This window comes from Parasteatoda tepidariorum, chromosome 2, assembly GCF_043381705.1.
Source record: "Parasteatoda tepidariorum isolate YZ-2023 chromosome 2, CAS_Ptep_4.0, whole genome shotgun sequence".
Lineage (NCBI taxonomy): Eukaryota > Metazoa > Arthropoda > Arachnida > Araneae > Theridiidae > Parasteatoda > Parasteatoda tepidariorum.
In genome coordinates this window covers 74439567-74465144 of record NC_092205.1, presented here as the reverse complement: position 1 = coordinate 74465144, position 25578 = coordinate 74439567, and the positions used below count along the sequence as shown (strand labels likewise).

Below are 25578 nucleotides of genomic sequence, written 5' to 3'. Positions count from 1 at the left end.
ATGTAAGATTGTTTAAGTAGAAATCAACAATGTTAGGTGTAGATTCCTTCATTAATTGTACTTTAATATAATCAACATATAATACAACACAAAAATTATTTTAAAAAAAATGTACCTAAAATGCAGTGTATATGACAATCATTCCTCATTATTTGCAAGCATCTAAACACAAAAGACTAGAAACAGCTGCAAAGTAATTTTAAAAAATACAACAAAGAAACAAGAATATTTTTATATACAAACACAACTGAAAAGAACAGTAAATTTCCAGATGCAGAAATTATTGGAAAAAAAATTCATAAAAATGACTTGTGAGCCATTATAAATTGGCAAGGATTCATTTGGACAAAAAGCAAAATGAAAGTTATTTAATAAAGGGAAATTATAAAAAAGGGCAATAAAAATTAAGTATAATAGTATTAACAAATAACGACCAATAACAAAATATAAAATTTGGTTTGAGCATTAGAACTCCTGTTGAAGTATCACAAGAAAATAGCTAACCAAAGATTAAACTACAAAATAAATTTTACTAAGCTAATTGGTTTAAAATTAAGATAGTAGGAACTAGGTTTTAACTTTATTTTAATGAAACTACTTTATCATGTGATACTTAAATGCTATAAAATACCTGCTAAGAGAATATACTTTTAAATTTTACAATAAATAGCATAAAGTTTACTTGTGAAATTTTGTATTTTGCATTGCGAATCACACTTTCATAGATTTTTTTGAAGAACAGAATTTAACTCAGTAAAAAAAATTGAGCTGAAGACTTCACTTCTCATTTGAAGTTTAATTAAGGCATCTAAATTCTAGACTAAAAATAAAAATTGCAAGATTTTGATTGATTTTTTTCATTATTCATTCAAGAATATTAACATAACTTTTTTATGTCAAAAAATGAAGGCAAGATAATATAATTTCAACAATGGAAAATTCAAAACTCAATAACTTATCAAAAACTTGCTCCTCTTGGAACTAAAGAATGGTTTCAGAAAAATAAATTTTAATAAAAATTAACTGTTCTTGAATCGAATTTTTAAACAGTTCTAATATTGCCACTTCCTTAAAACAACTAATAGAAACATAACTGTCATAAATTCCCTTAATATACAGTATAGGGCTAAATATGAGATTCACTTTAATGTCTGAAATTAGCACACAAAAAATTCTAATTAATTAATAAAAAGCTAAAACATACACAAAAAACAGGACAACATTAATAACAACCATATATATGTATTAAAATGAATCAAAAAGTATTTATTTAAATATAATTTGGCACTTGGAAAGAGTCGAGAAAAAGTTATTTGGCTAGTTAGTCCAATATTTCATACTTTAAATTATTGGAACATTCTAAATGTTATGGAAAACAGAAATTCGCCACTCACTCAGGTAGATGGCTAAGCTCAGACATTGGAAAGAACTACAGGTTTTATTTTAATCTCACAAAAAAATTTTATTATGTGCTAAAGGTCTTTTTGTCTAAATTTTTTTTTTACTGAAAATAGACGCACAAACAATCAACATATATTTGCATAATAGAGAGTTAAAATGAAATATTTCTATCAAATACAATAATTTTATCTACATGAATACAAGTGGATTTAAACACTAAATGCTCTTTCTTTTATTGTTGACTTAATTGATTTAAACATGCAAGTAAATGAAATCCTTTCAAATTAAAACCAATTCAAAAACATTTTAGGCATGAAGAAAAATAGTGGGATTTAAAAATACAGTTTAATTACAATAACAAGATAATTTAAATTAATTTCTAACTGATCATTTGTAGTAGTAAGCAATTAACGTTTTTGTTTCTAAATTATTTTTTAACATAGAAAATAACTAAAAGGGAAAGAGCTTATATTATTTTTATTACAATTGTAATAAAAACAAACTCAGCACACATATTTAATGCCATTTTAACTTGATAATGCATAATAGCCAGACCTCGTAATAGCTCATAGGTGAACTGTCAAAATATATAGTTCTCAATTGCTATATTAAATGACATTTTTAGTTGCATTAATTGCCATCCTTTGTACAGGAAAAAAATATTTTCATTACTTTTGGAGATGAAAGATACTACTAATAAAAGATACTTTCTACTTAATATTTTTAACAATATCTGTATACAAAAATAAAAAATAAGATTCGTAATAAATTATAGAAATAGTTTTGCCTGAAAGCAAGCAGAGAAAAAAACTAGAATTAAATAATTTTATATCCAAATTATATTCTGGTCTAATGTTGTAAGCAACCAATATAAAAATGCAATAATTTAAAATTCTATCCAATGTTAACATTTTTAATAATTGTTTTCAATAGAAATTACTGAAATTCAAATAACTATAGTTCTATTGCACAACATTATATATAGCTTGCTACTATAACACTGCCAAGTTAACTTGATATAAAATATGCATATAATTAACCCTTAGGATTTTGAAGTGATTTTTTTTCTAAAACTTCTCGAAATTTTAACAAATCTATTTCTTTTGAAACATACAAATCAGTTCAACATTAGAAACGAAAGCATAACTTAATCATTTCAAGCTGCCTTACAAATAGTTTACACAAGTTTTACGTTATTAGTTTTTCAGAGTGCTAAATTTGAAAGATTTAAAAAAAAATCATTGATTACATTATAAATTTCAAATTATTTTGCACAAGAATTTGCTTAACATTTAAACTAATTTTGTACAAGAATTCGCTTGACATTTAAAATAATTATTATAATAAAATCGAATTTGTATATTCATTATCATTAATTGCATAAAAACAATAATCTTAGTATTCAATAAATCATATGATTTCTTATTAGTACATTATCTTAGCTAAACCTGTGAAGTAAATAAATTTAAATTCACAGTACAACCTTGAAAACACAATGTTATAACTACAGGAAAAAACTTAAAAGATTATGATTTCATGAAACAAATAGACTTCTTTTTTCTTTAATTATCAAGCAAATGATTTGGAATTGAATGAAATTTTTCTTAGATTTAAAATATGTTCACTCGAGCAAGAGTATATAATTTATGTTGCATCCGAACTTGCTCATTTATAAATATACAATACAGAAAAATACAATTATATAGATTTATTATTATTAAAAAAGGAAGATTGCACCACTCTTTTTAACAAAAATTTGGCTAAATCACAACCATGTATCTACACAACAACAAAACCAATATTTGGCAACAGAAATATTTCCTAATTTAGGCAAACATTTCTGTCCACTTAAAATATTCACATAAAAACTTAGAATAAAAGGATAAGAAAATGAAGAAACAACACAGAATTTGATCGAATGCTACAGTAACACAAACAAAGCTTAAATATACAATTATTTAAACATAGAGCTTGTAAAATAAAATATACAAAAATAAGGCAATGATAACTAATGTTTGCCGAACTGCCAGGTTCGATAACATAAATATTCCTTTTAAAAAAATACCGTCTTATTTAGAGCAATGTCAAATGGCAATATCTGTTTTGATATTTTGTTAAAAATGATGCATAATATTTATTTGCTGAAAATTGAATAAAAATAGCTGAATGCAAAAAATTAAGTTAAAATATTTTTAGTGATAATGGAAGATTCAACTTAAATTATGATGTTCAAAAAATAAAAATTTATTCAAAAAAAAATTAAAAGAGATCTAAAAATCATGAGATCCAATAAACCTTTGAATGCTTAGGCTTGTAAGAACATTCAAGCTTTCAGTGATACAACCCTTTAAACAGCTCGTTTATAAAGTAGAAATGAAAAGAAAATTTATCAATTTAAAAATATCAACACGTCTTGTTTATGTAAAATTTCAACAATGAAAAATATAAAAGTTTAGGAAAAAGAAATTGTATATGATTAAAAAAACATGCATTAAAATATTTACATCTATGTAAGATTCTTTTTAAACTATAGTATAGATACAAGTTCTATACACAGAATCTAACAATAAAACATCAACATAAAAAAAAGTTTTTTAAGATAATTTTTTAGGCAGTTCGAGAAACATCAATAGATTTTTCAAGTTGACTTGTTATTTTGAGGTCACATTTCTATTGCAAATCAAGTTTGCAATGTCATATTTGGCAACTGGAAATAAAAAAACAACATTCGATAATATTCTATAAATAAACTCTTAACAAACAGGTACATAGTTCGATTCTGGGGAAATTTAAGTCGAATTTCTATAGAAAAAAAGAAATGCTGACTTTTCTTTTCTGCAACTGGATGGAAGAGATATTTTAATTTAGTGTCTTCTTTATGCTAATGGATGGTCTTTACTGGGAACAGATCTGGAGGTTCCATCTCGGAATTCAACATTCATGGCATCTCCTTGTAATAAACCCTTTTTCTCTTCGCTACCGTTCGAACCAGCAGGATACAAAGAATCATAAACTGGGTTTGTAAAATTTGTTGCCTATTGAAAATTTTTAAAGAAAATAGAAATATAGTTAGATTTAGTCTTCCAATTCAATCATATTATTAAGTAAAAATCAGTTTGAAGCTGTAGTGTAAAAATAATGTAACAAAATCTAAGCCAAACCTTAAAAAGTGCTCAAGCAGCAAAAGCCCAAAATTTGTCTTCAAATATATTTATAAAAAAAATTAGAATAGGAAACTTACTTAAATTGAAATAGGAAAGTAAATTGAATTAGAACAAAATAAACCTGAATGCTATGTAGGACTTCTTCAGAAGACATCCTGCCTGTATTTATGTGGAAGCTTTGTTAAAATTATTGTTGTACAAAAACTCTGTATTTTGTTTTGTTAAACAGTTTTAAATTTAATTTACTTTCCTATTTCAATTTAAGCACTATTCTCTAATTTTCGAATAAATTTATTCTTCCAAATCATAAATAGTACATAATCAGGGTGGTACATAATCATCAAATAGTACATAATAGTACATCACCACTCAAAACAGATTTCAAATTTCCCTGATTTTTCCAGGTTTTCCAGGTAAAAATCATAAAATTTCCAGGTTTGTGATTTTTTCCTTTTTTCTTATAAAGTGTAGGATGTGTACAAGAAAAGTGCCTGTATTATAAAATATCTTATTCAAAATGTCATTGTTTTAAACATATCTTGAAAAAAAATTATTTTTTTTACAAGATATTTTTTTATTATTTTTTAATGTTCTGGTACAACATTAATTTTTAAAAAATTAAGACGTGGAGAAAATAATATGTTTAGCTTGCAGAATATATTGTTTTTATTGAATTTAATGTGTTACTTTAAGTAGTATTTGCTCAAAGTGTACCTACGAAATGACAAAATCAGAATAACCAATAAAACCTTGGATAAGTATTGTTTAATATATTTTCATTAAGGAAAAGAAAACCGTTTCAGGTGATTATATATCAATAATTTTTAATAATTACAGTGGCTCCCAAAAGTGCTCACTCACTTATAACTTATATTGAAATAGGAAATAAAAATTCAATAATTAAAATGAATATTTCACAATGGGTATTTGATAATAAGATGTATAATCTATTCTTAGCAAAACTGCACNTGGGAGAATTTTATGTTGTATTCTAGTTTAACAGGGTTATAATGGAGCAAATTTTGATGAAAGCAAAGTAAGTTGATGATATTTTAACTGTTTGGAGATACATTTCCGTCTAAAAAATGTGGGTATAATGGATGAAACAATTTAAATTAAGAAAATTAGCAAATAATTTAAATTAGTGAAATTGAAAAAATATATAAGAAAAAATTTCAAGTTTTTCTTTAAAATTCCCAGGTTTTCCAGGCTTTTATCCATATTTCCCTGATTTTTCCAGGTTTTTTCCAGTATAAAAAAAATTCCCTGATAATTCCAGGTTTTCCAGGTGGGTGGCCACCCTGATAATAAAAATCCTTTTTTTCCAGTATTTTTTCACTTTTATTTCTAACAAAATTTTAAAATAACTGCAAACTGTAATGCCATGAATATTATGGAAAAAACTCTGGCAAATTATCGAAAACAATTACGTTAGGTCGAATGAATAAATTTTGAAAAGTTTTTCTTCCAAATCATAAAAAATACACAGTAAAAAATCTGACTTTTTTTTGTTTGTTAGAGTACTTTTTTTCTTTTAGACCAAACAAAATTTTTGTTTCAATATTTCTTAATATTATTTTAAATAAAATGATTCAGAATATACTACAAACTGTAATGTCATAAATATTATAGGAAACATTCTGGCAAATTATCAAAGACTTATTAAGTTATGATAAATGAATAGCTTTTTTTATAAATTTATTCTTTCAAATCATAAAAAATACATAATAAAAATCATTTTTTTAAAGATCTTTTTTTTTTCACTTTTGGTCCTAAGAAAATTTCTATTTTGATATTTCTCAGTATTATTTCAAAAAAGAATATTCAAAATATATCGCAAACAGTAATGTTATGAATGATATCATAGAAAAAATTCTGGCAAATCTTCAAAGACCAATTAGCTTATGTCAAAAGTTGGTACAGAATCTGCTTAAAATAAGATTTTTACTGCATCTATTTTTAATATGAATTATAAAAAGAACTGGCTAACAAATTATAAATTAAACATTAATGAAGATAATGCTGAAAAGCATAGTTAGAAAGAAGTTTTTAATATTGTTTTCGAACAAATTCTTGATAATTAATTCAGCTGAGTCATGCATATTTGTGCACCAGAATTAAGATATTGATTCTTGAAACAAATGAATAGTGGATAGGTTAAATTTTCTAAAGAAAAAAACATAAAACACTAACCTCATCAACTTCTTGAGACAAAGAAGAGTTTAGTCCTTCAGAAGCTTCATAGTCAAAGTCTTCTTTCATATAAATAGGATTATTTATTTCAACATTTGCAGAATCTTGCATACGTACATGCATAAAAGGTTGTCCCCTAAAAAATAAGTATGAGGGAAAATAATAAATGTTAAGAAACTTATGAAAAATGACTTCAATGAGATAAAAATAACACTTTACTAATAATTAGAGATGCAACAAATGTTTGACCTATTTTGCAAGACCTCTGAATATTCAGCTTTGGTCGAATACAAAATCCACTTTTGGGACTTGCTTGATTACTTTTGTGAAAAAATAAATAAAGACATACAAAAATTTTTTTTTTAAATATATTAGCTTACATTTACAATTAAAATTTTAAAAAAAATAAACTAACATATGATTATTATTATTTATGTTTTTCTTTTTCCCCCTGAATGAAATTTCTACCATTTTCATGAAAGAGATGGCCTTAGTTTCAACCATGCTTGTATGTAAGTCAGAAAGTACTAAAATACCTTGCAGTTTGTTCTTTTTCAATGTAAATTAGATTTATACAAAACAGTTTATAAAAAATCATACTAGATATAAATAAAATGTGATAAAAACCTATCTTTTTCTTAAAATTTTAAGTTCTTTAAATAATGAAAGAAATAAAAATATTCAATTCTAAATGTATGAAAATAAGGTATAAATCATTATTGTCCCATTCCTATTTACACCGACTCATTTAAATTTAACAAATCTTAAAAATAAATAAATAAAATAGACTTTTTCTCCTTTGTTACATAATAATATGATTACAATAAATTTTAAATTTCTAGTTGAAATTTGATTTTTTTTTCTTCAAATTATCAACCAAATAAACATAATTTATTCAGCAGAAATAAATTTTAAAAATTCTGTTCATTTTTATTTTTATAAATGTAAGAGTTTAGTTTTAATTAAAACTAAATTAGAGTTAAAAAGTTAAGCTAAAAAGCAATAGAAGTGCTTTTGAAATACATACACTCACACAAACATAAAAAAAGAGGGATTCAAAATTTGTAAACACCAAATATATCAATATTTCTTTAAAATTGAATAAATTTCAAACATTAAAAATTCAATATGTTAGCATGGATTAAAATAGCGTTTAAAAGAACATACCTTTTTCGTCTGCAATACACAACAACTCCAAATGCAATGAGAATAATGAGCAGTAGTACAGTGCAAACAGGTATACCAATGGCAGCTATTGCTAAAGGATAAAAAAGTTTAAGAAAGTTAATAAGTGTGTTGATGACATAATAATCAGCAAGAAAAAAATAAAATATAATACTGAGTTATGACTTCTTAGTTAATATTGTTGTGCATCTCAAAGGTATTATATTCCAACAATACTGGGTTTCTTTTTTAATTTTGAAGTAGAACATCCTTAAATTATGCCGTTAATTTACACTATATAACATACAAGCTGCTACAAATATAACAATTCCTTGAGATTTTTTACCTAAAACTAATTTGTTTCCCCAAGCTTTATGGGGAAAAAATTGATTGTTTTAGAATATTTTGTAATACCTAGTTTGGATTTGCTTACTTTTCATCAATGAAAAGAAAGCAAAAGGAAATTACAAACCACTTTTTGCAACACAACACTTCTAAAATGCCTGTTAAAATGTGAAGTGTAAAACTTGTTGTAAGGATTACTTTTTCTAAATGATTTAAAACCTTGATAATTAGTAGAAATTTAATATTTTTTTTCTACAATATATATAAATGTGTTGGTGTCTAACAAAATATATGTAAATAGAATGTCCCAGGATTATTGGGGGAAATTTAAGGGAAGATAGGGGACATCACAAGGAATCAGAAATGCATAACAACTCATGGTCAGAAACGTCTTTATTCTTCACTAGACAGTTTTTGTTCACCAATACATTAAAAGTAACAGACCTGCAGCGATTTCAGCTGCCAAGCTATTGGACAATCTTTTTGTGGTCGTGCATTTCCCTCTGTTAATCTGTACATTATATGCATATCTGCCAGCTCAATGTTCATAAAACATTGCATACTTCTCTGGACACTTATTGGATAATCTTTTCGTGCTTGTGCATTTCCCTCTGTCAATCTGTACATCATATGCATATCTACCAGCTCAATGTTCATAAAACATTGCATACTCCTCTGCGAGCTATGACAGCTCAAATGACTACAGCGATGCAGGTTTGCTCTAATGCTCCTGAACAACAACACCTAGTGGCAAACGAAGACGCTTCCGACCATGGGCTGATATGCAAATCTGATTCCTTATTATATCCCCCACCTCCCCTTAAAGTTTGTCCCAATAATCTTGGGACACCCTGCATAGATAAATAAAAATCATACATTAAAATATTTTAATAAAATCTATATTATTAATTAAATACAGACAGATCTCTATTTAACAAAGTCGCTAAAACCTGATAATAAGTTCGTTATATGAAAACTTCATTAAATAGAAAATCACCTTTTGAAATACTTCAACAACACAAAACAGTTTTTAATTAACATAATTAAAATAGCAATAGATACACCTTTATCTTGTAAACGAGTATTTACTATTTGGTTTATAAATTTTAACCATAAAAGAAATCTCCATGGAAAGCGAGAATAGAGCAAAACATTATCCAGTACATGGTACATACATTTTCAACTAAAAAAGCTAAATTTAAGTATAAAATTATAGCTGCATTTATTATAAAAGTAATTTTAAACATACATAACTATGTGCGTTCTTAAGTTTAATTACTTAAGATAAAATTCGTTAATTTCGTCTGAGTTTTTCGTTTGAAATGCAAACAAAGAGGGATAGGGATTTTACAGCTTTCTCTAAAAGTTAAGTGGCTAAGAAAAATAATTCAAGGTCATTTCCCCCATAAAATGCTTTAACAAATGATTTTAAATATTTTGGGAAATAGGGAAAGTGAATCTCAAAGAAAAGTTTGTTAAATAGAAAATTCATTTTGCAATTTGGAAGTCATTTTACGAAGAAATTTCTAAAATATCGCAAAATAGAGAAAACAACAGAGTAATTATTATTTTGTAAATTGTAGTTTTCTTCTTTTAGTATGAACATAATCTTGTTACAATTTTCATCAGCTTAATATTTCAGTTTTATTAAGAAAATCCAAGTTAACAACCTTGGAAACTGGGTTTATTGTATTTTCTTTAATTTTCTCAACTCAATTTCTTATTTAAACTAGTTTCAGAATATTTCACATACAATTGAAGAATGTAATAAATTCCATTCTTCAATTGGTAACTAAATTTCAAAGTGATAATGTTAAAGTAAAATATTTTAATTCAATCATTAGCATATTGAAGCAGACAGAAATGCTAATAAAAGTTTCTGAAAAACAAATTCAAATAATTTTATATGGTTTATTTTAGGAGGAAGCAACATCAATAAGAACTAAAGAAGAATGTTTTATTTTAATCTATAAGTCGTCAAACAATAGTTTCTTTCGTGAAGGTAATTTTGAATAATCTATTAAAACTTGTATTATGTTTTATCTTACTTTCTCCTGAAAAACCAGAGCTCTCATTGGGTTTTGGCAATCCCATTGGCCGATATGTTTCACAACGTGGACCAGCAAAGCCATCTGTGCACCTGTCAAAAAAATTTTGAAATTAGTATTTAAAAAAATAAAATGATAATTTGTAGTTTTTCAGCAGAAATTTCAACTGTGAACTTTTAAAGTTTTACACCTAATCATTAAAATTACAAAATTGATTGTATTTTTAATGATTTAGTCAAAAACTTTTTTCATTAAGGCAAAAAATTTTTTCCATGAAACTATCGTGATAGCATTGTATATATTTGTTGAATTTCTAAAATTATTTTGCTGTATAATTATATCTTAAGTGCAGCTTATTCAGGGTGTATAGCCTTGTCTTTCAACAAAAACTAAGCACCTCTTAAGTACTTTTTAAGCACTAAAAAAATATTTTAAAGCGCTATATACATTAACAAAATGCAAAATAATTTTCAAAGACTTTACATGATCATGATAAAATAACTAGTTCCTGACAAAGAACTCTTTTCTTGACTACATTAGCCACCATAAAAAGATGGAGATATTTCAGTTTGACTTCAGAGGTGGGGAAATAAAGCCTGAAATTAAGAATCTCTTGAAAAATGCAGCAGAGTTGCACATGATAGTGCAATAATAAATTCCCACTGAATCCAGCTCAGTATACGCACATGCGGACCCACATATATTTAATCAAACATGTAAAACGTTTGGCACTTTCATACGCTATGAAATGACGGTACGCTGAAATGCATTGCGTTTGAATGAATTGTGAAAACCTTAAATAGAACAATGTGAAATGTGCTTTTGAATAATGTGTGGTGAAAATAGACATGGTTAAGAAACAAAATTTCATTTTCGAAAAGGGAAAATTAAGCACTTTTTAAAAACACCCAATTAAAAAAGCACCTTTAAAAAACGGAAAGTGAAAATGAGCACCTTTAAGTACTTTTTAACAACGCTACAAGCCTTTTTATTAATCAAATTCTTTCTGTAACAGTGTAGTGTGAGCATTACTGGAGAGATTTTGTTTCAAGATCATTAAAATGAATAAAGTACTTACAAGCAAGTAGGTTGTTCAGCCCCATTCAAAGCTCGAACACATGTAGCTGAATTAAAGCAATAATTGTTGCATGATGTGCTAAGTTGGCATCGATTTCCTGCCCAATCTTGGGAGCATCTAAAAAAAATATTTTTTGAAATTTCAGAACAAAAAAAATTAAGTTATTGCATGAAGTATATTTTGTATACTTTACTGTCTCAATACTGATAATGTTGAGGAAATAAGTTATATTGTGTTGTTTTTTTTTAACTCAACATCATTTTATTAAAAGTATATTAATTGATTCACTGTCACATACTCTTACAAAGATAGTAAATTAGCTTTTTCTCGTTGATATTTTTAGGAAATCTGATCTGTAATACAGATCAATTACAAAGAATCAAGGGGAAACATTTTATATACGAAGAGGAACCTGAAAGAAAAAAATCTCAGAAAAGTTGAATTGTTTAAAAATTTATTAAAATAGTTCGATTTTCCAAAAATTTTCAAGAAGTGTTTTCATTACAATTGTATGTAAACAAATTAAAAAAGTAAATATATTTTATGAGTGAATAAATAGAATTTATATTAAAAAAATATCAAAACACAAAAGAATAACAAATACAGAATAAAATTTATATTAAAAAATTTGCAAGACCTGAAAAACAAATCTGAAATTAGTAAGGCACATTCAAATAACAATTCAATGTTTAAAATTAGAAATAAAAGTTTGAAAGATGCAATCAAATAATGTAGTCGGTAACACATAACATGTGTGAAATGTGCAAACAAGATAAAAATTAGGTCTGAAGGTATAATATTTAATAGCATTTAAATTACTTTGAAATCAATAAATTCAGGCAGATTTTAAAGTATAAAATATATTAGAGAACCAAATATCAGCACTATTTTATTTGATATTTTTACTACACATATTATAGTTTTAAATAACTAACTTTTAAATAATAAAAAAACTGAAGTTTAAAAATTGGTCATAAAAACTATAACTCTAAACATTAGAAAATTACAAGGGGTTACCAAAAATTAAGTTTTCCTTCCCTCATGGATAATTTATCACAGAAGCAATAGTTTATCAATATCATTGAACTTAAGAACTCAATATCATTCTTCATAGCTATCAATGCAAATATATTTGGCAGTCATTTAAAAAGTACTATTTTTTTCTGGCAAGATTAAAGCATGGGACTTTCTGAAACCAATATAAAATTATTGTGCATATGGTAGGTGCTTCCCTATCATAATATAAAATGCAAGAAAATCAATTTTTAAAAATAGGAAAGAATGGGCAAATTGTCAACTTTAGAATGCCACAGTGATGGTACTTTTTATTGAATGAAATATAGGATATTTATCTAAGGATAATTATCAGTACTGTGAACTATAGTAATTTTTTAGTGAATTTTTAAAGGTTAAGTACATTATTCCCTAATTCATAAAAGCAACACTGATTGCAATAATGACTTGGTTAATTTATTCCTACAAATTCAATATTTTAAATGGATGCTAATTAAGTCCTAGATAGAATAAATAAAAGTAGGAATGCCAGTAGGAATTTTTACCCTTGTGAGATATCATCATTACCGATTGATGATAATGTAAGCAAACTTTAGTATTAGCCATGCTTTTTTTTTTCATTACTACTTTTTTTCTTATTTTTTTCTGGTAATGTCTACATGAAGATGCTTCTACCTGAAGATTTAGCTAAACCTTTGTTCAGTGTATCAGGCTAATTGCACTCTTTCTTTGAAACTTAAAAATACATAAGGGAATTCCTCCTGCCCTCAATGCTCGTAAGTGAGCAATATTAAAAGATCAAAATAGTAAAATAAAGCTTTTTTCAAAGGCATGACAGCCTAGTACAGACCAGGACTGTCCCAACAAGTCGTATTTATCTAAATCAATCAGACAACAGGTTTTTTCATCCTGATGTTCATAGTTTTAAGATAGTTTTCTACAAAATAAATCCACCTGGTATTTGATCTTCCCCTTTTACGTTTGCCAGTAACTTTCGGAACTCCGTCACCCTCATTCTCTCAATAGATGTGACGAATCCATCTCATTCTATCAGATTTACCAACTGAAATTATGTTCGGATGATTACATTTTCCGTACAATTCACGATTGTATTGAATCCGCCAAACATTTTCTTTAACAGCTTCGAAGATGGCTCTGAATATTTTCTTTAAAAAATTAGTAGTTTATTTTGCAGCCCTTTTAAAAAGTATTAAGAAGAAAGTAATAGAAAGAATAAAGTCCCATTATGAAGTAACAGATTTTTAATACACAAAGGGAGAAAAAACTTACGTGCAAAGTGGTGACTCGTTTGGTTTCTTTGGCGCTGTGCATATACCTCCATGCAGACAATAGCCAACGCACTTGTCCCAGTTATCCGACTGCATATCACAATTAAGACCTGCCCATTGTGGTGTACAACTGTTGAAAAAGAAAAAGCATTTCAAACAGAATTACAAACAAACTGTTTCTACTGCACTATCAAATAAAGTTGCAGTCGAACTTAACAGTGCATTTAATCTATTAATAGAGAACAAAAATTCTGAATTTTGCAAGCCTATTTACCAATGCACTTTTGAGATAAATCGCATCTCAAATTTTTATCTTAGCCAAAGAGCACAATGGCTTTTGAAAAAAGCTAAACAAAGCAAACAAAAACAGATAATGCCAAATAAGCAAACATTAATGTGAAACAAAAGTAAATGAATAATACAAAAGAGTATAAATAAACAGAGATAAGAACATAATAAATTTGTCCAAAAAGGTTCTTTTCCGGCAAAAGTTCCAAGAGCAAGAAATCCCAACAATGTGTAAAAACATTGTTTGGTTTTATTAGAACAAATCAAAACCCTCTCTTCTTTTGGATATTTGTAATTAACTTCTCCAAGACTTACAGAAATTCTTTTCAATTGGAATAATAAATCAATAATATTGTAGGGTTTTTTTTAAATAAAGAGTTGATGTATATATTTTAGGTAATTAAGACTGAACATTACAGTAAAAGCAACTATTGAACATTATCAAGCATCAAGGTCTTTTTCTGGCAAATATAACCAGAATCGGCAAAACTCCTGATTTTTTTAAAAAAAATTCAGATTTATATTATTTAATTTGAATTTTTTGATTTAAATAAAATCTCTTGATTTAAAGTTTAACAAATTTATATTTACCAGCCAAATAATTCAACAAAATATATCAACAGTTCTTAATATTATATAAAAATAATAACATAGCTTAAATAGTTGACATTTTTAACTAAAATGTTTCATAACTTATTTTTTTATAATTAGAAACAAATCACTGAATAAATAAAATCACAGCTACTTTTGCTCAAGCTAAACATCCTAAAATTTTAAAGGCTGGAAGGCAATTTATCAGTCAGAAATCAAATGAAGAATAAATTAGTTTAGATCAGAAGACAGAATTTAAAAAAAAAAAAAAATATTGTAAATTTCTCTGGAAAGAGCAAGCAAGTAAACATAAAACTAAATGGGTAGAGCTTAAATATTTTCATTACCAGCACATGAGTTTTATACAGCTAAAGGAAAATTATAATTTAACAGTTTAACATTGCTTTAATCCACTTTTACTTTTTAATTTCCTTTACCAGTCTATTTTGAAATACAATAATTTACCTTTTCACTATTTCTTCAGATAAAACGTTCATTATCAATGAAATCGAACTTTTATAAGAATCACACCCTGAAGAAAATATTTATCAAAATAATTTTGACTTAATGATTTATTTAAAGAAAATCCACTGGCTCGAATCAATGATTTTCTTTTAAAAAAAATCAAAGTTGTTTAAATTAATGAATTTCTTAAAAAAATTAAGTGATTAAAAATCACGAGTTGAATTATGATTTAAATTAAGTAATTTAACCAATAATGATTATAACGTAGCTATTTATTTAAAATTAATGTGATATATTGTGTAGAATAAAAGTGGGTTTTAAAGATTTGTCATTACGTTGTTTACACAAATATTTTTTATTTCAATTGCTCATTGCTAGAGATAAGGATGCCGAGTTTATTACTGTTTCTGTTATTGTAAATAAAAGCAAGAACGGACATAAAAAGTACATTAACAGAACACTGTACCTGCATGTTGGTACTCCTTTGTTCATGATGCATGTACCACCATTTTTGCACTGAATATCTTTGCAAGAACTTGGGGTATAAATTTCACAATGAGTGCCTGAATATTGTGGCTGGCAAAGACAAGAATAATCGAGGCCATTTTCAGCTTTTCTAGTTACACAAGTAGAGCCATGCAGGCAACCACAGTGATCTAGTTCACACCGTCTACCACGATAGCCTTTTGCACACTGGCAGAAAGGTTTCTTGGGACCACGCTTACATGTACCTAAAAAAAGCAAAGAAACTACTGTAAAAAGATTCTTAGTTTTTGCTTTAAAAATTAAAGATAAAAGCATTATAAAAAATTAAAAAACTTTTGAAGAAAATTTAAAATTATTATTTTTTTTTTATGTTTGTGTAGCTTTAAATGAACACAAGAAGGAAGAAAACATTAGAGATATTTTAATTTGAGTTCAGATCTTTTTGTTTTACAGGATAGTTTTAAAATTGATAAGAATTACAAATTGAATTATTTTACAATGGAAAAGTAAAACTAAAATTTAGTGACACTTAAAATAAAAGATATTTAAAACATACTATACTCTACTGATTTATACTTTTTAAATTAAGCTAACACTAAATTTTAAAACAGCTGCTGAAAATTTTAAATTTTTCAAACAGTTTTATTAATTTTTTGGTATGAATTTTTGAACTTTACATCGACCCAAAAAATTACTACAAAAATGATGAACTTCAGGTATACCTCCTCAACACCTGACAGCATGAAATCTTTAACAATTAAATTACAATGACTTGAAATAAAACATTTAAGTAAAATAAATTTAGGACAAACAGAATATTGTAGCCAATTAGTTTATGTACTTAAAATAGATTACTAAACCTTACCGCCATTCAAACAAAGAAGTTCGCACATATCTTGTTCACATTGTTTCCCAGAAAAGCCAGGAAGACACTGGCAAACAGGATTACCATTGACTAGAGTACAATTTCCATTTTGACAATAGTTGTTGCACTTGGAAAACTCACAAGAAGATCCATGGAATCCGGCCATGCATGCACATGAACGTTCACCATTAGTTTCCAATCTGCAGATACCATCATTCTTACATCTAAAAAATGATTGTAAAGTGAAAATCACAATGCAATTTGCATAAAAAATTTAGAGCTTCAAAAGGATAATTGAATATATAAATGTATCTGTAAAAACAATACATCTAATTCAAGAAAAGTAGCATACTATAGGTATTAAAACCTCATTCAACCAAAAAGTTAATTTGAATTATTTGCTCGATATGTACCATAACTGTTAGAAGACTTTACTTTAATGAGTTTGATTTTGTTGCTGTTGTTGTTACTTTACGTCGCACTAGAGCTGCACAATGGGCCATTGGCGACGGTCAGGGAAACATCCCTGAGGATGATCCGAAGACATGCCACCGCAATTTTGATCCTCTGCAGAGGGGATGGCACCCCCGCTTCGGTAGCCTGACGACCTGCACGCGAAGTCGAGCACTTTATGGTAGAACAGTTTAACCAGGACCAATACCGCACACCCTCGGTTCCTACGCAGACTGATCCAAGTGGTCACCCACCCGCACACTGACCGCAGTCGGTGATGCTTGACTTTGGTGATCTGCTGGGAACCGTGTCTTAACGATCAGTCCACTGTGGGACTTAATGAGTTTGAAAGATTTTTTGAATTATACTATAATTTAAACTTCTATAAATAGATTATGAACAAGGTGAATATTTTTTTATTTACAATATAATTTCAACAAACTTTTATAATAGACTACAAGCAAATTAAATATTTTTTCGAATTATATTATTTTTCAATAAAATTATATGTTTAATTCTTTATTTTATTTGCTTCTTTTAAAAAATATTTGTTCTAATTTACCTTATGGAACTGCATTTTTCACATCTGGATCCATAGAAATCTGTAGGACAAGTACAATATCTCTCTCCTTTTTCATAATAGCAAGTACCTCCATTATAACAGTAATCATCACATCTTCGAGTTGGTTTTTCACATCGATCTCCGGTCCAGAGAACAGTGCAACTAGAAAACAAAAGGAAAATAAGATTGGTTACTAATTTTACTCCTTATTCAGTACATTTTATTTTAAATATGTTAAATTATATTGCTGTACAGTGTGCAGAAAAAAACCCAAACAAACAATTTTTAATCTAACCTTAATAAAAAAAAATATCAAAATATAAAAAAATAATAAAAGTAGACTTTTATCAATAAATAAAATTTGTTTTTGATTGGCTGCCTTTTGCAGCGATGTAGAAAGGCAAACTCTTATATAAATTTCCAGTCTTCTACTTTTAATCTATGTCATTCTTGCTGAAGCAATTGCTTTACAGAGCTCAAACTTTTGTATATAATGATTATATACAGAGCAAATAAGCAATTTCACACAGTCATTTTCCTTGCTTTAACAACTCTAAAATAGCAGATCTTTTGCTTGACATGGTAAAAAAGCCAAAAAACAATGTTACCTAGGATATATATTATAAAATAAAGACCTGACCCCACAAATTAAAAAGAAATTAGTTAATTTCTATTCTTTCTATGATGTATTAACTTCGTCCAAGTTCTTTTTGCTGCTCCCCGTTATCACAGAGAAAAGAAATCTTAATGAAATTTATTTCTTTTTGTGAATTAAGCATGTAGTCGGAATAGCATGATGAAAATAAAACGCTCAGAAAATTTGAAACAAAGCAATTGAGAACATGCAATTGCTAAAAATATTTAAAAAAATCCTGCTTCAGCATTTTATTAAGGAAGTTTAAACTAATATATATTGAGAGAAAATCATTCATTGACTGAATCATTCATTCATGAAAACATTAAATGACTAGGTAGTTTAAAAATAAGCTGTATTCATGAACTAACACAAAACTGAACTAAAGAAGATCAGGTAATTTTTTCAAACTCTCACTGTTTTTGTTACATTAAGTTCAAGAATAATTCTTCTATTTTTGTGAGTATTCTTTTACAGTATCCAATAATGTTTGGAAAATTTTCTTAATGTATAATGACAGATTATAAGGATATATTTCTTAAACTACATTGCAAAAATATATAGCACTGAACTGGAAAAATAATAAATTTACAATAAGTACCAAAACTTTTAGTTGAAAAAATTCTGCATTTAGAGCAAAAACATTCATGTTTGAAAAGAAACATGAATAAATACATGTGTTTACTTTCAAAAATTTAGAAATTTTGCTTTGAATACTCTTTTTTTACCTGCTCTTCGAAAACAATCATTCTTTAAAAAAATTATGAACTTACAGCAAAGACATTCAGGAATTACGATTTTTCTCTTAAAAATTAAATAATTTCAGTTAACTTTTTTTTCCAAATGCTAACAGAATTTCTGAATAACAGACACAGGAATTTGATAGTTTCAAAAATGATCAAAATGGATATCATTAATATCATAAGATCAGCAATTTTCACGAGACCATTAAAAGATACAGGAATTATGCATCAAGATTTGACTATATTATCAAAAAAGAGTTAGGTATCCAACTTTCATATATTACTTCAAAACTTTTTAATGAACAGCCTATTATTGTAAATAAAACATAATTTATAGATATAAATAAATAAATAAATAAATACAATGAAGTTATTCATATTTACTATAAATTTTTTAACCAACTTCCAGTGAAATATTGAGAAAAAAAAATTAAACATGCTAACTAATCAAAAACAATGCACAGAAATTGAATTAAAAAAAATCATGCATTCACACATTTTCCAGTCAATTATGTTCAGGATGCAATAAATAAATAAAAAAAGGGATGGGAAAAGGTTTGTAAAAAATTGGCGATATTTACTTGCACTTGAGAGTGGGCTTTTGATAATGTGCACTGTTTCTAGATATATCTGCATAGCATATTCCTTTATTTTTACAAAAATTAGCACACCTATACACCTCACACTGGGAACCTTCATATTCAGGTGCACAGCTAAAGCAAAGCCAGGGGAAACAACAAGATTCCACAATATTAGTTAAATTTAAAAAGGGAAATTCTTAACCTTCAATCAATTACAATGTTAATAATTATAGGTATCATGCAATTTGAATCATAACAAATTACCAACAATAAGGATTATCATACTAAATTGTCTAAAGAAAAATAGTGGAATGCTGCTTTATTAGTTTTCAGGAATAAATTAGATAGTTCCTTTTGTTACAGTATCATTAGTACATTAGAAGTTTTCTGAATGTTTGTTTTTTAATACATTAAACACTAAGCAAAATTTTGACTTTTGCATAGAATATTGATTTGCTTACTTACAAAAATAAGTTCAAAAAAATAATGGAATCATATCTGATATAAATAACATTGTACAAGATACAATAAATAACCAAAATGTGAGTTTTAGGCATTTATATTGCTATGTTATAATAATAAAGCCATGTCCTTTTACAGCATTGGCTACAATGCAGCACTCAAAGTGCAACTCATTAATCCTTCAAGGATTAAGCAAGAGAAGAATTCCCATAGTAAAATACAAATAGAAACCAGAACTAAAGGGGAAAAAATAAGCTTACAATTAGGAAAAAACAAGTAAACACTGAGAACAGCATTCACTTACAATAAAAATAATAAGACAATAGAGCCGGTAAACTGAACTCAGGTACTCCGAAATTCCATATATTCTGAACTGATGTTAGTTTCCAAATATTTAAAAATAAAATTCCCTTTGTAAAAATATTTATAAAATGACTAAAAAACAACTGTTTAGTAAATTATATAATAGGAAGACAAAATGTGTATTTTAATTAGGGCGGCAATGCAAAAGCTGACAATAAAATAATTCCCATAACCTCCTTGAGAACTTATACTTTCCAAGAATATGATTTGAAACTTAGGTATATGATTTAAACATATAATAAATATGTTTTAAGGGGGGAAATAACACACATTTGTACTCTGATTTTATCTAAATTCAAATATGAGACCCATAATTCATGTAAATAGAAATTGCGATAATATATTATAAAAACTATTATTCACATGCATGTTAGTATCTTGTTTATCACAAGCTTTGATACAATATTGGGAAGTGATCAACTAATCAATTTGCTTCCATATTTAAAAGGATATAGCATAACGTTACCACCGAAAAAATTATCCCCGAAATCCCAATGCTTCGAGACATAATCTGATTAGAAGATGTCAATAAAATTTGCATGAAAAATCAATTCAGATAAGCAGTTTGATTGATTTGAATTTTTGGTAATTCTAACAAACAAAGGTCCTTTGTCTTCTCGGGTAATCCTGGTAAGCTGATATTCACTTATATTCAGCTTCAGATCAAATTTTAAATACACATACAAAAAAATTAAATTGCAGGATATTCTGTTCTATGTATTATTAATGAGCCCAATTCAAAATCATTAAAGTGATCCTAAAGCAAAAGGATTTAGTGATATCATGCATATAGAACAGTGTAACGTTTATATTACTCACTTAACATTTTATTTAGTTTAATATGAATATAAAAAGCTTAAAAAGGATTTTTTTATAGTTTCTCTCCCCCCATAGTATAATAACAAATCAAAATAATTTAATAAACAGTTGAAACATACTTGCAATATGGGTCATGACTTTCATCTAAAGCACAGCTTCCACCATTAAAACAATTTAGTTGACAAAGGTGCCCTGCAAAAAAATTCTCATTACATTTATTTACTGAAAATATTTAATCACCAAGTTATTTAGCTATTATGTAACATAGTAACAGTAATACCAGTGTATTTTACTAAAAATGAGTTATCTTTTTGGGGAAAAAGAAGCTAATCTTAATACAAATTTATTCTACTATTGAGTGTTTAATAAAATGAAAAATGAAATTTGTGATAAATTTTATTTAAAATTATAATTTAAAACTTGTTAAATACTGGGCAACAAACTTCAAATGAATTTGTAGCACAAACAATGTCTTAGCATTATTACTGGCAAAGGCACTTCTGTCTCAAAGCAAAACAGATGTCTGCTTTATAAACCACAAAGATTTTATTAGGTTTAAAACAAAATATATTCTTCAAACAAAATAAATTAAATTCTTCAGTACAATAGTTTATGACAAAAACAAGTTAGCTGCATAAAATGATAATTAAATCAAAAATTAATAAATGACTTGAATTTAAAAAAAAAACTGCATTAGTATTTCCTATTTTATTTCATAACTGTTGTTGAAAAGCTGACCTAATTTTGAGTTTACAGCAACCAAATGTTCAACTCGGTAGTTCTGCAATTTTAAATCGAATCCAGAAAACAAAGGAATTCCTGGATCAAGTATTAAGAGAAATTAGCCTTTGTGGAGAACTTTTTGATGGAACTAACCTGCAATTGGGTTACACAGAAGAAAAACCACAAAAACCTCCTACTGTTAGCCTGAAGACAAGGAGACTCTAACCAATGATTTGTCTACCACTGAGAATATTTTACATCAGCATTGTGGTCGGTGCAAGTAAAGGGTAAAATTTGTATCGATCAGCCATCGCCAGGTCACCTTTTCAGAAGGCGAATGCTCTATCCACTGTGTAACCATAGCTCTAGTATTTCTATTGCATTTTTCAAAACAAAATAAAATAGCTAACATGTAAAGTAAAGCCTTCCCACAAAAGCTCGTTGGGGGCCAGAGGGGTCATGGAGGTTAAGGCTTCATAATTCCCTGCTTTTACTTCCCATACAAGCTGTCACCCATCGATCTGGATATATCGATATTTAAATAATTAAGTTAACTGTTGAGTAAAGAAAAACTAATTTTCCTAATAGATAATCTTAGTTCTGATTTTTTCAAAATTTTCAGATGCAGGCTTTCTGCATCAAAATGATTTGAATAATTGGATTTTTGGTAATTATAATTCTACAACAATTTTAGCCTCATTATACACTGCCTTAATAAATTTTATTAAAATTTCAGTGTTTCTGAAAAATCTAAAGACTCCCTTTTGATTAGGCTTTAAAAAGGTAAATAAAAAGGATAAATAATAACAGTAATATAAAAAACAGAGTCATCTGTGCAGAACATCTTACAGAAACCTCCAAAAATTCTGGAAGTAAAAAAGCATTCAATACAGAGTCAAAATAAGTAGATCAATAAAACAATAATTTAGAGCAATTTTATTATGTGGCCCTGATACAAGGTGTCTTAAAAAGTCAGACATCCAAAAACTTGAAGTTTATCAAAATAACTATTTCAGAAAAATTTTCAAAATCTTTTGACCTGTTAAAATTAGAAACTAAACAATATTAGAAAAAGCAAGCCTAACTACAATAAATTATCAAGCATAGAAACACTGTAAAATTCATCAAAGCACAGAGGCTTTTACGGCTTGATTACATTGAGAGATCATCTGACAACTGAGTGGTAAAGATCTTGCATTGGAAGCCCATGTGCAATAGGCCAAGAGGCAGACGGGAAAAAAATGGATGGATTATGTCTTGAATGATTCAACAACTTTAAAGATCTCCTATTGAAGATCAAGGTCAAGGACAGAGAGGCCTGAAGAAATATTCTGCCGCAGGCTAAGGCCCACCTTGTAGTGCCAATAAAGATGAACTATGATTAAAGATTAAATCTATAGGAAATGGGCGGGGCACACATTAAGAATGCCAAGAGAAAAATTAAAGCATGTCTTTCTTCCTTTGACCCCTCATGGTAAAAGTGAAAGACCAAGAATGACTTGGCAGCAACAAAGGAAAACTTATTTAAAAAGAGAAAAATTTAAAAGATTAGAGGAAGCCAGATTCCAAAGTAGGCTGGATGCCTTATGAGCCAAATGGCGTGAAGAGCCTGAGAAAGTAAGTAATAACAATAATAAATTCAAAAAGTAGTAAAATTGCAAAAAATAGTTCTTTTTCTTTCGTAAATGAGATATTTAATAATTTTATTAAAGACAGCAATGATAGTTCTATGATAAATGATCATTTAAATAAGAAACCAATTGCTTTATATAATACAGAACTTCACAAATAACAGCATAATTACCAGATGGGGAAGGTGGTTTAGGTATAGGCACAATACAATCTGGGTGATCGGAATTAACAGATTGATCTATCAACTCTGAACACAGGCATATGGCATAAGTTTCATTTTTGGCCACACATAAAGCATCTGATCCACACATATTTATGTTGGAAAGGCATGGTGTACTATCTACAAAGGCAAGATAATTTTTAATTATATTGATCACATATTAAAATATAAATAAAAAAATTTCAGAGAGTAGCAAGTTTTCCTTACGATTAATCTGCCTCTTTTCTTGGACTAGAACAATGTCATTAGCTTTGTTTAGACTTCTCACTAAGAATGTAACATTTCCGTGCCCAAACTTATCCATACGTATCACAGCATTACTTGGTGTAGTTGTCATGTAAATGTAATCTTCAAAAACATCAATTTTGTATGGCTTTTCATCTGCTAAACGAGAAACGAATACCATTTATCAACAAAAAATTAAATACAGTGCCCGCCGTTTATTAAAATCACTTTCGTTTTATGCTCTTTTGATTTTATTAAGCGGCTGATTTTATTAAGAAGCGATTCAACATTTGGAAGAAGAAAAAAAAATTTGTATTCTAAATGCACACACTTTAAAAGCTGAAATAATGACAACATTAATGTTTTATTTTAACTAATTTAATTATTTTAATAAAGTAAAACCCTACATAAGATTAAATTTACAAAATTTTTGCAAATAACCGATCAATGGTTGCTTGAGTTTCAGTATTTAAAATTAACTTTTCAACATCATTTGAGAGTTTATAGAAGTTTTTATAGTTTTCGATATTTCCTCCTCTTTGTTCTAAAGCTTGCCGCACTACATTAAGTGCTTTTCTGACTTCCATTGAAGATGGCACTGATGAGTTCATTTCATCTTCTGAGTCTGATTCCTCCATTTCTTGATTGAAAATAACTTTGCAATTTTTGATGTTTGTAACAATTTCAAAATCAGATTTTTCTCCTGATGTTTGCAGTTTATCGTCAATAGCTACGGAACATGCGCACAGTTTTTGGAAATCCATTCATGTTCTCTGTTAAGATAGATAACAAAAGAAACTTCTCTCCCTTCTATGGTTCATTCAATAAAAAGTAAGATAAGAATTCGACCCCCTGTTGAGTGAGATAGGTTTCTCCAAACTTCATTCAAGTCAAGGAATTGACATTGATTTCTATGAACTTGCCGCTTACCATCCACATTTTTCCTTAACTCTTACACTATGTATATCGCAGGAAAATGCTAGCCACGCCAGCTTCACAGGCTTGTGAGTAACTGTTGCTTCCTCAAAAAAATCTTTAAACTTCGAAAAATAAAATTTTATTAATAAGAACAAAAGAAGATGAAATACTGCACGTTTGATTTATTATGTAGTCAAAATTTTGATTTTAAAAAGCGGCGGCATTGATTTTATTAAAGGATGCTTTTAACATGCATTAATATTGTAACGATTTGGTTCTTGCCGATTTGATTTTATAAAGCGGCTGATTTTATTATCCAGTGATTTTATTAGCGGCGGGCACTGTAGCTTTATAAATGTAACAGTATTCTCCCTATGCATTTCTTTTTTTTTGGGGAAGGGTATATTAATGAATTTAAGTGATTTTAAAAATAATTTTTAACAAATACCCCTTTTTTTTAAAAAAAAAAATACACATTTAAATGTTTATTTTATCATAATTTTCATTTTAAATTATAGAAAAAAGCTTTCAAATTGTTTACCAATAATTTTTTTAGTTCCCTTTTTTGAAAAATTTTGTGCATAAAACATAATAAAACAGCATAGCATATTAAAATGCATAAAACAGCCTAAGAGGATACTTTAGAAATTGTTGAGAGGATCAAATTCCGTTATTATATAATATTACACCTCTTGATAAATTTTTACAGGGTTAAGTGAGCGCTCTTTCAAAACCCAAAGAGCTCTTTCCGGTGCGGAAGTGCCCCGCCCTTTTTATTCCTAAGGAGAACTCTGCAGTAATGCCTATATACAAACAGTGAACGATTACAATAACCTTGTATTAACACTAGAA

The 25578-nt window shown here is 27.7% G+C and overlaps 1 protein-coding gene across 1 annotated transcript in view; it reads right to left on the bottom strand.

Annotated features, from left to right (window-relative positions):
• Positions 1-2311: 2311 nt before the first annotated feature.
• Positions 2312-25578, bottom strand: part of LOC107447694 (LDL receptor protein 1) — a 139388-nt gene continuing 116121 nt past the window's right edge. The window contains exons 78-90 of the mRNA XM_071177760.1: positions 23791-23964; positions 23536-23703; positions 21128-21200; positions 19365-19496; positions 17407-17568; positions 16392-16615; positions 15507-15771; positions 13698-13826; positions 11394-11510; positions 10316-10407; positions 7926-8016; positions 6759-6894; positions 2312-4436 (exon numbers count right to left, since the gene is read on the bottom strand). Coding sequence (XP_071033861.1) covers positions 4278-4436; positions 6759-6894; positions 7926-8016; positions 10316-10407; positions 11394-11510; positions 13698-13826; positions 15507-15771; positions 16392-16615; positions 17407-17568; positions 19365-19496; positions 21128-21200; positions 23536-23703; positions 23791-23964 — 1922 coding nt within the window. The 3' untranslated portion in view covers positions 2312-4277. The remainder of the gene's footprint in view (positions 4437-6758; positions 6895-7925; positions 8017-10315; positions 10408-11393; positions 11511-13697; positions 13827-15506; positions 15772-16391; positions 16616-17406; positions 17569-19364; positions 19497-21127; positions 21201-23535; positions 23704-23790; positions 23965-25578) is intronic.